This window comes from Rhinoderma darwinii, chromosome 3 (assembly GCF_050947455.1).
Source record: "Rhinoderma darwinii isolate aRhiDar2 chromosome 3, aRhiDar2.hap1, whole genome shotgun sequence".
Classification (NCBI taxonomy): Eukaryota; Metazoa; Chordata; class Amphibia; order Anura; family Rhinodermatidae; genus Rhinoderma; species Rhinoderma darwinii.
The window spans coordinates 328,804,673-328,819,459 of record NC_134689.1 but is presented as its reverse complement, the minus strand read 5'-3'; the positions used below and the strand labels follow the sequence as shown (position 1 = coordinate 328,819,459).

At 41.0% G+C, this 14,787-nt stretch overlaps 1 protein-coding gene across 5 annotated transcripts in view; it reads left to right on the top strand.

Moving 5' to 3' along the window:
* Window positions 1–14,239, top strand: part of MEGF11 (multiple EGF like domains 11) — a 454,207-nt gene extending 439,968 nt beyond the window's left edge. For 4 of the 5 annotated variants that reach the window (XM_075858312.1, XM_075858313.1, XM_075858310.1 and 1 more), the window contains 3 exons: window positions 2,911–2,967; window positions 8,170–8,376; window positions 12,729–14,239. In XM_075858312.1, coding sequence (XP_075714427.1) covers window positions 2,911–2,967; window positions 8,170–8,376; window positions 12,729–12,892 — 428 coding nt within the window. In that variant the 3' untranslated portion in view covers window positions 12,893–14,239. The remainder of the gene's footprint in view (window positions 1–2,910; window positions 2,968–8,169; window positions 8,377–12,728) is intronic. The other variant, XM_075858314.1, reaches the window with a different exon arrangement.
* The last annotated feature ends 548 nt before the right edge of the window (window positions 14,240–14,787 follow it).

The window sequence follows — 14,787 nt, the reverse complement described above, 5'->3', positions numbered from 1 at the left end:
GTGTCTTCAAATTGCTCAGCAGTGTCCGGCTGCCATTTTGGGTGTGATGGTCCAAATGGCAGCTGGCAGAAGCTATAGGAACACCAAAAGGCTAAGGGTATGTTCACACGCTTACTAAACAAATTAAACTCTCGTTTTTTACGGCCGTTTTTGGAGCTGTTTTTCTATAGAGTCCATGAAAAACGGCTCCAAAAAGTCCCAAGAAGTGATATGCACTTCTTTTTGGCGGGCGTCTTTTTACGTGCTGTTTTCGGAAAACGGCGGCGTAAAAAAACGCCCCATTGGAACAGAACGCCGTATTTCCCATTGAAACCAATGGACAGATGTTTGTAGGCGTTCTGCTTCCGATTTTTCAGCCGTTTTTCGGGCCGTTTGCGGCCTGAAAAACGGCTGAAAACACTGCGTGTGAACATACCCTTAGAATGATGAAAGTGAAGTGAATGACTTTTCAGTTAACAGGTTCACACGGCGTGTATTTGACAAGTTTTTTCCCCGCATTTTACGTGCCAAAAACCGCATGAAAAAAACGCTTGATTACACTTGATTTTGCATGTTTGGGGGGATTTGTGTGTGTGTGTGTGTGGGGGGGGGGGGGTGCTCGCCGCGGATTCTTGAAAACAGCTGATAAGCGGCTATGAAGGATCAGCAGCGCCCGTGCTTACGCCGCTCTGCTGCACACACACACACAGTACTGCTACACACATACACACACAGTCGGCACTGCTACATACAGACACACAGCACTGCTACACACATACAAACGCAGTCAGCACTGCTACATACATACACACACTCAGCACTGCTACATACATACACACACACACACACACACACTCAGCACTGCTACATACATACACACACTCAACACTGCTACATACACACTCAGCACTGCTACATTCAGACACACACACACACACACACACACACACAGTACTGCTACACACATACACACACAGTCAGCACTGCTACATACATACTCACACTCAGTACTGCTACATACATACACACATAGTCAGCACTGCTACATACATACACACACAGTCAGCACTGCTACATACATACACACACTCAGCACTGCTACATACATACATACACACACACACTCAGCACTGCTACATACAGACACACACGCTTAGCCCTGCTACACAGACACACACTCAGCTCTACTACACAGACACACTCAGCTCTACTACACAGACACACACACACACTCAGCTCTACTACATCTGACAAGCTTAGCTCCACACAACGTCCACACTGACAATACATCTAGCGACGGGGGGCGTTGGGTGGGGGGGCCTGTCGGGGGTCTGTGAGAGAAAGGGACAGACAGACAGACACACACCTTACCTGCAGTGCAACTGGTCTTCATAATGGCGCCTGCTATCTCCCTACAAACCAGCTTCTCTGCTGTGTGACTCTAAGCTGCGTCTGCGCAGTACAGAGCCAGATAGAGCCAGATAGCAGAAGCAATGAACGGCTGCCGTTCATTGTGTCCTATGCATTGTGCTGCCATATTCCATCTCTGTATGTGTCGTTAATCTATTCCATAGAGAAGTAAAAGTATGAATACATAAAGAAGTACAATGTGACAACACAAATAAATAAAAATTTTGTTTACATTATATTAAAAGCACTATAATAAAAAAAATCATGACACATTCCCTTTAAGGCTAATAGTCATGACCAGGAAATACAACTCCCAGAAGGGACAAAGTCTAGAGTAATAAAGATGATGTCACTTATAACCCACATTCGGCTTCTCAGTCCTCTCCAAGAAGCATTGTACAGCATTTTGTCTTTTTTTTTTTTACGGCAGTGCTCTATAACATGGAATTTGTCCCGGCTGCCATTCTCTAAGATAATGATATCTGCTCAAATCTTTACATGAATTTTTTCCGTTTTTTAAGTGACCATTATGACACTTCTCTCATTGCAAACAACTGATAGGTAGAAAATGACATCACCTACTTATATACTCTTTCTCTAGCATTGCCACGCAGCTTCAGCAGCGACATGTTATGTTGCATTATTTAAAGCTGCTTAAATTATTTGTTTGTTGTACTTCTAGCCAAAAAATGAAAACTTGATCTGCTAATTCCTGTCAGCCATTCTAGCTCTCATGGGGCTAATTTCTCTATCATAAAGGTTCCTCCTCCCTAGACCTTCCACCTCGCTGTGCCGACATGCTTGATTGAATCTATGCATGTAGATGTGCAAATGTTCGTTTGTCAATCAGTAATGTATCAGAAAGGGTGGAAGGTTGTTAACCGCCATATATGTATGGTACAGGTTTACCCCTTAGATGCCACGGTCAGTAGCGACCGCAGGATCTAAGGAGTTTGCACAGTGGGCTCCCTCTGTCATACCATCCGCGCCAGCACTTCCAGGTATAAATATCACCATGCCCTTAGACTATCACTGGCCAAACCTATGCTTTTCAAGATGAGTGTATTCTGCAGAAAACATATAAAAAAAAATTCCACTTGAGTCAAAGGCAGATATATGCAACTATATAAACCCAGATGTGACACCTTATACCTATAAGACATATTTTGCAATATAAAAGATCTTTTAAATGTTTTTATATTTAACTACCATCTAATATTATGTCCATGGACACTTTTACACACAATGTGCAGAACTGAAATTTGCAATTTCCAACACATCATAACTAATATGGCTCAACAATTCTGGTGAACTTGAGCATATTATCAAAATGATATATAATGTGGTATAAATGGAATGACATAAAATAATGTTTGCAACTCTGTAAGGGATACATTCAATGGCAGGTTCATATTCAGTTGGGATCCCGAGTAATCTTTCCACGTATATCCAGCATTAGTAAACTGACATAAATCGTGTGTTATGTCTCTAGTCACCATTGTGTCATGTCTCTTGTTCTAGGCGCCTGTAGTACTGACAGAAGACAGAACACATACATAATGGAAAATGGCTTCAAAGGTAGGTACAAGGCACAACCACCCACAGCGGGAATGTGATTGTGGTACATGATTGTTCACTGTAATGGGATAGAATTATGTTATAGTGACATTTATAGTATTTGCATATATGCTGATCAAACCTGTAGGTAAACAAACTTTGCGTAGAACGCCTTCCCCATCCAGTAGCAACAGCTTTTTACCTAGTACACGTTTTTAGATTTTCTTCCACCCCTTCTCAATTTATCCCAACTCTGGCGATACAAACACCTATCCATTCCTCCCTCTGCTGAATATGTTTCTATTTTTAATTTTAAAAAAAATGCTGTATATGACAGTGGAGGGGGAAAGGTTAAAGCGTAGTCTCATTAAGTCAAACCATTTTCAAAAAGAAGTTGGCGCGGTGATTAGCTGATTGTGGCAGGTTAGGCTCATGTCACCTCGGGGGTAGATGCGGCCAGCCTCACATGTAGCATTACATGCCGGCAATACAAATAAATGGCCGTCCATGTAATGCAAGAATGTGCCAGGTCTGCCAGAGCGGCTCCCAGTTCAGGGACATAGATGAAGTCCCAAGTGGGGGAACCCCATCTATATAGTTTATATGCCATAATAGAGAATATGGACAGTGGTTGTCTTGAGGGGGACAACCCCTTTACTGAAGGAGCCACATGCAAGGAGCCACGTTGGTAAATTAATGATAAAGAACTTCCTACTTTCCCTGTCTACATACAGCCTTAATTTTTTTTTTTACTTAAACAGGAGTGAATGACAGAAAATAGGCAAATTCTAATGTGTATATAGCCTAATAGGAGGATGATTTCCGTCAATCCCTCTCTTATTTTTCTTTTGCTGTACTGCACAGAGCACATTGCTTGCCATATGGAAAAGACAGTACCAGCAAAGATATTATAAATCGAATTTTACCACCATTAACATGTGGATCACAGCTCAAGAGCAGTGCAACCTCTCAATGCCAAGTGGCAAGGGGCATAGCTGAGGGGGGTGCAGAGGTAGCAGTTGCACCTGGGCCCTGGTACCTGAGGGAGCCAAAAGAATGCAATTTAGAATGCATGTAATTCATATATTGACACCATGTTTTTCCACTACTGACAGGTCTGAACAGCACGTTACTGGCAGATGATGTGGAACTATAACCAATGGTAGCTCTGCAACTCTACTCGCACATTTGGTTAATAGTATGAGTAGTCCCTCACCATTTTAGCATGCAAACAGGAGGGGATTCTTAGCAGACCAAGTGTATGTTCTCAAATCGTTGTAGTGGTAGAACAGAGAGCAGTCACTACAGAATATAAAAATGGTGCCAACAATTACACTTTTACACAATTTTGATAAATAATTTTTGCTGAAATTGCTTGTTTTCAAGAAGGAACATTTTCTACAACTGCTTCTATAGCAAACTTTGTCAAGGTGCATGCCATTTCTAATCAAAATGCCATATGGAAAAGACCCTTAAAACTCTTCACTTGTAGTGATAAGGACAAGCGACCAGCTAAAGGAACAGATTATTTGTCACCATAGATGCAGTGATTTTCATACTTTTCTGTGTTATCCCTCAGAGAAAACATATTATTCACATGTCTATAAGGAATGATTGTGCATTGTTTGCTGTTCTTCCTATAGTTGACCCTTGGACCATATCCACACCACTCTATCCCCAACAAGATCGATTATTTGTAATGAAACGTTTGCTTTGGTAATTTGATGCATGTTATGTCAGACCTAGGACATTTCTCTGGCTATCCAGCAAGTAGAAGTATATGAACTGGTAAATCATAAAGGAATATGCATCAACACATCTAGAGATAGGCCAGAAATGTTTCTTGGTGTAATGTTACAGCGACCTCTTCTTTCTTTGTTATGTCTTTTCAAGTATCTTATCACAGTTATTTAGAAATAGATTTTTGGTATTGTAATGGGAGATATATGACATACATGAGCCAAATGACATCTATATACCCTAATAGCTTATATGAAAAGGGGTTTTCTTTATGCAGGTCAGATGTGAAAACCATGCCAAGTGGCAGTGATTTTAGGTTGATGCAATATAAAGCTCTTCAGCTATGAGAGTAGTGTCAAATGCCTGTATTATAATCCTGATTTGGCACCAACAAGAGGCTGGCAATATGGTTCTTCGACTGGTTTCAACTGCAAGTAACATGTACTGACCCTGGGGCCAAGTTTCTCTAAACATCTAAATCCCTGGTGCCATTGGTGCAAAATGGTATATGTAGCTTCCAATAGCTGGGGAGCCATGTGCAGTGGCCCCTATAGCCGCAGGGGAACTCTAATGAAGGTAATCATAAGGCTATAGCTACAATGACAGGTCATCTGGAGTAATTTGCCTACAAAAAACACTATGTTGCCACAGTTTACAGATGCCTTAGGAAATACCGCTGGAAAAGTCTGCAGTGAGTCCTTTTTGTATTTTTTGAGATTTTTATTGAAATGGAATGGATACTATTCCTCTTTAGCGCCACTGTCTACCAAGCCACTCCTTCCCAAGCTCTCCTATTTGTTAGGCCACTCCCTCTCTAGTTCTCCTATGTGCCAGTCCACTCCTTACCCAGCAATTCTATGTCTTAGGCCACTCCTTCCCCCAGCTCTATTATGTACTAGGCCTGTTATTCGCCAGCTCTGCTTTGCTCTAGAGCAGCGTTTTTCAACATTAGTCCTCAAGTACCTCCAGCAGGTCATGTAATGTGGATATCCTTAATTCTGGTGAGGTGACATTAGTTTCTATGTATCAGTACTTGTCGACGGTGTACTCTGTCTGAGAGATCTTCAAACATGACCTGTTGGGGGGTACTTGTGAAACGCTATTTTTGACCACACTTTTGCTAGTTCCCCTATGTGCCAGACCAATACTTAGTTCTAGTGTACTGAGCCATTCGGGTAATAGATGTATAAGGGAATTGCTAAGGTTGGATATGTTCATACTAATTTCTACTGCATTGTCAGGATTATGAATATAGTAGCATTCATAATGCTTTAGCCTGGAAGTTTTATATTTTTAGCTATATATATAATCTATAGAATATAAAAATACTAAATAAAAACATAATCTACTTTAATTTACATCTAAATGCCCAAAGCTGGCGACTTGTCAAATAGTTCTAACTGACCTACAGTGTAACAATGTAATGTGGATATCCTTAATTGCATAAAATTGTATTACGCATTTATAAAAGCCAAAACCTCCGAAAATTGTGTAACCCATTTCGAACCATTGTAAGATTGCATTGCTTTTTTAGTACAATGCTGGTACAAATAAATGTGGATCATGCATCATATAGGACAGTGCATCTCCATAGTTCATGTTATGTACCGATTAAAGCTCCTCTAATGTTTATTATAAGGATATTAGATGCCATTGAATGGGCACAAATTGAACACTAGCTTTTATTGTCCTTATTCTATGCAGCAGAAGACTGTTAGTATAATGGATAAATATTCCAGGTCAATACAAATCAACATTATCAAGCACCGTTAATAGAAATAATCTTCATGGATGTACAGTACATCCATACGTTTACTTTGTATACATTTATTTTGGGATGTGTTTTGTATTATGCTATTACTGATGCATTACTTTTTTATATTTTTGGAAATGAGTATTCTGTTCATGTATGTTTGAGAAGGATAGACGTTGTCCATGTTAATGATGTTGTATATGGATGCTTGCCAGTGGTTTGGCCGAGAAACAACTGGACAGTCATGCTGTTGTATTGGGAAGGGACAGACACAGAAAGCCTCTGTTTCCTCCTGCCTGTGTGTGCCACTCTTTGCTTGCTCACATCCTCGCCTCTGAACAGAGCTATCCTGCTCATCCCTCATCCCATGCATGCTACTTTATGCCCCCATTCACTGCTTCTCATTGTTTCTGCTTTAAGGTCCTCATTAACACCAAGCCATCTCTGAACTGTCTATACAGGGCATTGAAACTTCAGGCCTTGAGTTTACTCTAATTACTCAATCCACATATTTTCCATAATTGTTCCTATGCTGACCATATAGAATGCATATCAATTGGTCCAATGTAGTTCACTTTTTCCCGGTATACAATAATTGATTGTATATTCCACATGACGACGTTTTTTCTTTTTCACTTTTCTAGCTCATGAAAGTGTTAATACAGAGGCAATCTAACCAGAGACCTACTCAATTCTTATTGCTCTGGTGGTTTAACCCAATAATGGGTTGATAAACCCATAATTTGTAGTTATAGTCAGATATAGTTCATGTGTAGAACTGCATGGATGTATTTTCTCCAATTATACTGCAATATATACACATGGGAAAATAAAAGAGAGCAGTGGCACCTTAAGTTGGGCATGTTAAACCTACTTTGCAATGTGCTAGCTCACATCCTTTCCTTCCCTTTTTCCCATTCCTTGGTTGAACTTGATGGACATGTGTCTTTTTTCAACCGTACTAACTATGTAACTACACAAATGAATATTTATATAGATGTCATCATACGTGGCAGAACATGAAGGCACCATGGTTAGGTAGTGGACCCCAGTAAAGCTTTGAAATGGGACTCAGGACCTTCAAGTAATGCCTCTGGTTTTCTGTGTATAGTCATTATTCTTTATAGAGGAAACAAAATGTAAAAGTCTGAAACCAATGATTTCACTGCCTCGATGGATCAAATTTTCTAGTTTTCCAATTTTAAAAAAAGTTGTTTTTTTTGTAGACTCAAAATAAATTATTGTGTAGAATCAAGACAGAAAGTAATGTGAAGCTCCTGGGCCCCAATGCAAAATTTGCACCAGGGCCCCCCACCTACCATGCAACATTTATACTACTGGTGTCTTTGGGCCCTGTCAATCACCAGGACCTGGGTGTAACTGCTACCTCTGCACCCAATATAGCTATGCCCCTGCTGTCAGATATTGAAGGAATATGGGTAAAATAGAACTATATTATGAGGAGAAAAAACGGTGTTATTGTCACATGCACGTGCATGAGACATTGCAACAACACAAGGTCATGCGTCGTGTAGCTCTGCCCTTGAAGCTCTGTAACAGATTCCAGCTCTCCCCTAACATCCTTCACATTGTTGTCCCTCACTTACCAGCTCTTAGGATATAAGTTTATTGTTTTTTTAACCTCCAGGGCTTCCCCCTTCCTGACATTTTCCTGCTGCCTCCTTAGCTCTCCCCCAGATTTTTTGACTTGTGTTTGTTGCTTTTTGCAGATTGTATGAAAGAGTCAGGGTGCAGTTCCAGCACCTGCTCTCTGAGCAGCAGTGAGAACCCTTATGCCACCATTACAGACCCCCCCGCGCAGCACTCCAAACACTCAGAGAACAGCTACGTGGAAATGACCTCACCTGTCCATACAGATGCCCCATACTCAGATATACCACCCTCATCAAAAGCTAACAAAAATGTATATGACGTGGGTAAGTGTCAGTTTCCATGCCAGCTGCACACATGCATGACACTGTAGCACTGCCAGACTCTGCTTGATGCCAGCACCGACCAGTTTGCATGACCTGCTGACAAACATTGCTTGCTGCATTCATTCAAGTGACCCGATAATCTCATTCCCCCTGTCAGATTGCTTAAAGTATACTTGTTTCCTGCTCACCATGGTATATGGTGTGCAAACTTTAGAGGCAGTCCCTATGAAACCTGTAAAGATTGGAACTCCATTTTTTACTGTTTTCCTTGAGTTGTGCAAACCTACATGGGCCTGCCACTCTCCACAGGCAACACATCATCAGAAAAAGTGGAATGCACTACCCAGCTATTCTCCTACAAGAAGTAAGTAGGGTTTAGTAAAAAAACAAAAAAACACTGTTCCTTCCTGCTCCATGATGGAGAGGGGAGGGGGAGAGTTGTTTGATCCAGTTCCAGAAAGATGGTTCCATTTTATGTTTTTGGTATGGGACCCTCACTCGTTTGCTATATTGTGTCTGTGGTTATGCAAAAAACATTTGAGGTTCAGATTAGTGGCTAGACTATGAAACAGCTGCCTCCATAGTGGGTGGTCAGTGTGTTCACCTTCAAAAACTTGCAGGTAAAGGCCCTTTCACTCCATGTTTTTTCTCTATGCCTTTTGGAAATTTTCCTAAAAAGAAAAAAAAAATTTTTTTTAAAAAAAGGTGTAGAGGGGCCTTATTTGTAGTTGCAAGCTGCTATTTCTCTCTGTAAATCAAAAACATCATCATTTTTTTCTTCTTGAAACATCTCTATCAAGGGTCTCTCCAGTCTACTTCTGTGTCTGTCACGTCCTCCTCTATTCTGTCTCTTGTGAAATAAAATATCCTCACCTACAAGTCACAATTACTTTATGCACTTTTTATGTTGCTTCCGTCCATGTATTAAAGTATGTTTCAAGTCTATGTGCCATATAAATGGTATAAGAAAAATGACTTAATATAGACCTACAGAAAGATCATAAAAACTTGTACTGTCCAAATATTTACCTGATGGGGGCGCATATATGTAATAACAATGTTTGTCAAAAATAAAAATAATTGATAAGATTCTATTCTGTGCGCTTTAACTTTTATGTGGAAATTACTTAGCCGTTCCCAATAAATACCCATTGCCCAAATCACTCCATTATTGATTGTGGGAGCAAATCGGGCAATGAGGAGAACATGGGGGAGCAGATGTAGGGAACAATATTGTATTAAAGACATTTATTGTATGAAAGATCCATTGGATATCCCTAATATAAGGACTGAAAGCTTTTATAAACCATGTGTGTTTACAAAAATCTGATTAATAAGGCAGTAAGAGTTCTGAGTACTGACAAACCTTGTTGCCCTGTCTCTGCCCTCACTTCAGGACTTCTGGGTGTGGGGGGGGGGGGAGGTGGGCGAGAAACAGCCATTTTTCCTGATCTCATACAACCCCTTTAATATTTAGCGAGGCTGCAGGTGAAGCTCTACCCAATACAAGTAATTATTATTACCTTTCGTTCCTGTCAGCCAGCCATGATTTTCCTGCCCTTTAATAGCTTAACGCAAATAGGATTTGGTTGAATACTTAAGAAAATTGTCTGCAGTAACATCAATTGCTGCTATAATCATGGGAGGTCATGGAGAAACCAAACACAGAGGAACCTCTGTAGCAAATTAAAAGTTTCATTAACATAGCATAAAACAAGGATCATACTTCAATTAGCGTCAATGGAAGAACCGCTAATATAAAACGTGCATTCATATTTTTTGATCTGAGCATGCTGAAATTTAACTGCTGTGTAAGATCTGCTTATCTCTTACATATCCATTGAGGTTAGATATAGATATTTTTTCTGAATATCAGTGGCAGAATCAGTGTGAAACTGTAGCTTACACAGTATAGCAGTAACCATTTCTGTGGGCTCATACAACAGTCAACTGTATAATGCACTAATGTTGACCAGTGGCAAATTAAGTAGACTATAGGTCCCAAACTTGGGTCCCCCACTTTCCCCACTACCGCCCCGTCACGCCGTGTCTATAGTCACTATCACTTTTCTGTGCAAACAAGTTTAATTCTGGTTAAACAGTATGTTCTTCTTCAGCTTCTATGCATAAATTGATAAATAGGTGTACAATCTGACAGTGTCCAATATTTGCTGATAGTATCACACTGTGTCGGGACACATCCTCTTGACATCCAGTTGTCAATTAGGCCTGGGCTACACAAAGAATTTTTGTAGTGCTGCTGGATCGATACCATGGGCAATACAAGTATTTACTAAAACAGACATGTTCTTTTTAAGTGACTCACAGGTGACATTTTGTCTGATTCTCATTCCTTGTCTTCCCCATCCGGCCCAGACTGCTATGATGACTTCTCCTGACCACTACATAGTTTGCTGCTGATACATCTTTGGCCCTTCGCTTCTGCAGCCCATCCCTACTCTTATTCAAAACAAATAAATTCAAACCTCAGACCCCTAAATGAATCCAGACCCTAGACCAAACTCCTAAATGAATCCAGACCCTAGACTAGACCCCTAAATTAATCCAGACCCCAGACCAGACCCATAAAGTAATGCAGATCCCAGACCAGACTCCTAAACTAATGCATACCCAAGACCAGACTCCTAAGATTCAGACCCCAGACAAGACCTCTTAATAAATTTAGATCGCAGACCCCTAAATAAATTCAAACCCCAGACCATGTCCCTAAATTAATTAAGACCCAGACCCCTACATTCAGACTCCAGACCAGACCCCTAAATTCAGACCCCAGACGGGCTCCTCCATATAATTAACAAACTCGCTCCCAGTCTCTTCTTCAGCTCCAGGCGCCATCAGCGGCAGGATGATTTGTGTGCACTGCACACTAGGTCCTATTGCTGGATGGCCACAGGAACCAGTGAAGCGGCGCCCGGAGAGGAAGAGGAACCATGGGAGCAAGGTGGGTAAATTTTATTGGCCCCTATTTATTGGATCGAAAATACGTCAGTTGTGGCATATCAGATGATGGATAGTTTGGGCGGCCATGGGCCCTCCAGAGGCCTTTGGCCCTTGCGGCCACCGCCCAAATTGCTTATATTTTAATCCCCCACTGATGGTGACATCACCGAAGCATTGGGTTCAGCATTCCTTATGGCTTAGTGATGTTAATTATTCCTAGTAAATTCGTTAGCCACAATATTTCTGTTATCATTAGGTCAGACAATAGACTGCACTGTCTTAGAAAGTTCCTTATTCTATGAAAGCAGGTCATTGATCTAAGGCACTGGGTTACATTTCAGTGCTACCAATGCAAAAGGCTACAGTGATTTGGCTGTTGCTGTAAAATTTGCAAAGCAGGTTGTAGAACAATGCTGTTTGGAAGACTTGCCCTCACTCAATGTTTCCCTCTTCTGTCCCTGTTGATTATTAGAAAGCCAGAACCTGGGTTCCTAATGGTAACGTACATCAGATTATTGCCACTGATTTTTAGGCCTCATGCACACAGCCGTATTACTGTTCCTTGTATGAAGATGTAATAGGGCACTCGTAGAGTTGCATAGGGCCTTACTGTACCTCCATATGTCCCCAATTGTATAGGGAAGTTTTTGTCTGCCGGATTTCGTATTATGGAAGTATATTTCCCTAGAGGCATTGCTTCTAGGGGAGAATATTTGCAGCTTATAGCACCTAAGGGAGCACCATACGGTGGCACATGGAGTGCTGTGTGGATGAGGCCTCAGCAGTTTATTTCAGTAGGGAAATAAGTGTCTGTCAGTGGCATAGCTTAATAGCTTATCACCTAGGTAACAAAGGATTGGGCATATTGGATTTCATGTCAGAAATCGGGGGACAGTCAGGTTGCGCCCATGCACATGTGCAGGTTTGGCCGACTTTTATCTAATGTATGTGGCCAGCTTAACGCGTACCATCATGGTCACCCACTCTTGCTGTGCATGTTGCTAGGTAACCGCCTGAACATATTTGGTGCAGGGCCCAGTCAAAAGAAGTACCTAATTGGCAATAACAATGGAAATTGCATTTTTTTACTTTCCTTTTAAGTATTCAAGACAGTGATAAATGACCTAATTGTATCTTATCCCCTTCTCATTAACACTTTGTCATAATAACCAAGTCATGGCTTAGCAGGTAACTGCTTGGGTATTATTGTTTCCCATATATATCATGTCAGCTTCAGTTTGGAATATATTTCCCTGGGTTGACGTGAAGAACAATGTGGATGAATTGAGGTGGAGTAGGTGGAAGCAATACATAACAAGCTGAGCAGGAACGAGGCAGGGTGTGGTATTATGATAAGCGAGTGCCTTATGTACCCCTTTGTCTCTCCACAGAGCCGAAACTCAGCTTGCTTCAGGATGCCCAACATCAGATCCCCAACTACATGCAGAACCCGTACGACTTGCCAAGGAACAGCCACATCCCCAGCCACTACGACATCCTCCCTGTCCGGCACAGCCCCTTGCATGGGACATTCTGGGATAAGCAATCTTTATAGAAGTATGAGGACAATGACAGAGAGCGCTCTCGTTCTGCAATATGCCCATTCTGTGGGGGAGCCGGCAGCACTGGACACATGCATGATGTCATTAGGAGACTTTTTTTTTTATACGAATAGGATGTATCTATAGGACAAGTCACTGTGTGTATATATGTATATGTGTGTGTATACACTGTGTATGGCCAGATACCACTCATCCTCCTATAAGGTACACATGTGAACAGGGACTAGTCCAGGCAATGTCACAGCGATGAGTCAGCTTTGGAAATTGCAGTTTACACACAATGACATATAATATATGTAAATACATGTATATAGAGCAGCTTTCTATAAAGTATATATGTCATACTCAGACAAGAGCTGGTGTGTAGATGGCAACGATCAATGCGTTAATGGATTGCTGGTAAATACAACTCAGTATTACTTATTTATTAACATGTGCCTGTCCCAAGTTCTTAATGGTTGAGGGCCGTGTACGTGTTATAGTCAAAGGTCTATTCCTGGAGTTGCCATAGATTGCAACCATAGATGCCCTAGTGCTTACTGATGATCTCAAATTTTATTATAAAAAAAATTATTTCATTTTTAATGGCCTCTCTCAATTCCGCACATCGCAGCACTCTCCTATGTAGGCAGGACCTATAGCTCTTTTCATCCTGATCCTCCTGGTTCTGGTATCGAACGCCAAAACGACAGAACTGCCTGAACTACTGTGACACACAGGCAGCCGCAGGGAATGTAGCTGTGAATTACAGTGCAGATTTTTACGCCATTCAGTTTGTGTGGATAGTGACAATACCTATGGATACTGTAATGGCTGCCATTAATTGTTGTCACTTTTGGAAGTGCAGCATCTGTTAGACCAAGATAACTTAGAATGGCTAAATTAAATATTAAAGACTCCACACGAGACGACTACTCGGGGACTTATATATTCAGGGTTTTAGTGGGAAATGCACTTTAAATAATGATGGGGAAGGTATATGCTGCAGAGATTATCCTGAGAGTATTTTCTCCTGGTCCATACGCTTTCGATCATCTTCTGGTCAGGGGCTATTAATCCTTAAATGTGTCTCCTACAGACAGACGACGTACAGTGCTGGGTCACTTGCTCTGCTTGAGAAAGAAATGCTAACAATACGTATGTGGAGGGAGGTAAGAATGGGAAAGTACGGCTATAGGATAAGAGAGGAAGGCTCCGGGAAAGCTTTCAGCCACCTTTAGGCATTAAGTCGCAATTTGCTTTTGTAACAAAATGCATCACAAAAATAGCCCAAACGGCACAGTTCCAAAGAGAACAAAGCCGTTCAGTTACTGGAAATAAAAACAGGCTTTTTATCCTTTGCCTCATTCCATCCCTTGAGATTTCGGTTATCCTTTCACAATGTACATAGAACATGTAATTGACAGGGGCTGCAGTGCTGTTCTGTATCATACCGGTAAGAACAGACATACGCAACATATGACAATTCTATACTATATATAATAATGGAACCCTTTATGGAGTTTATAAAAATATTTCAAGTCACGGAGCAGATCTTAGACCACATTAAATATGAGGCTACGGCCTAGAACATTTAGACAGGTTAGTGAACTTTATAATATTCTTATCATTTACAATAGGTGGTACATTATGTATATATAATACACACTGCAGCTGCAGAACCTCTTTGAAGAGGAAGGTCGGGTTTCATTTTGTTCAAAAATAGATTTATTCACTAACATGACAGTTCTCCGCTCAAAGGGATTCTGCAGTAGTTTGGTCAATGTACTGAACAATATATACTCCAGCTGATGCGGAGGATCTTTAAGAAGAGAAAGGGGCTTCACGTCAATCAATTAGTAACAGACATATAGCTTTCCTTTTTTTTCTTTTGAAAAAAAAAAAAAAA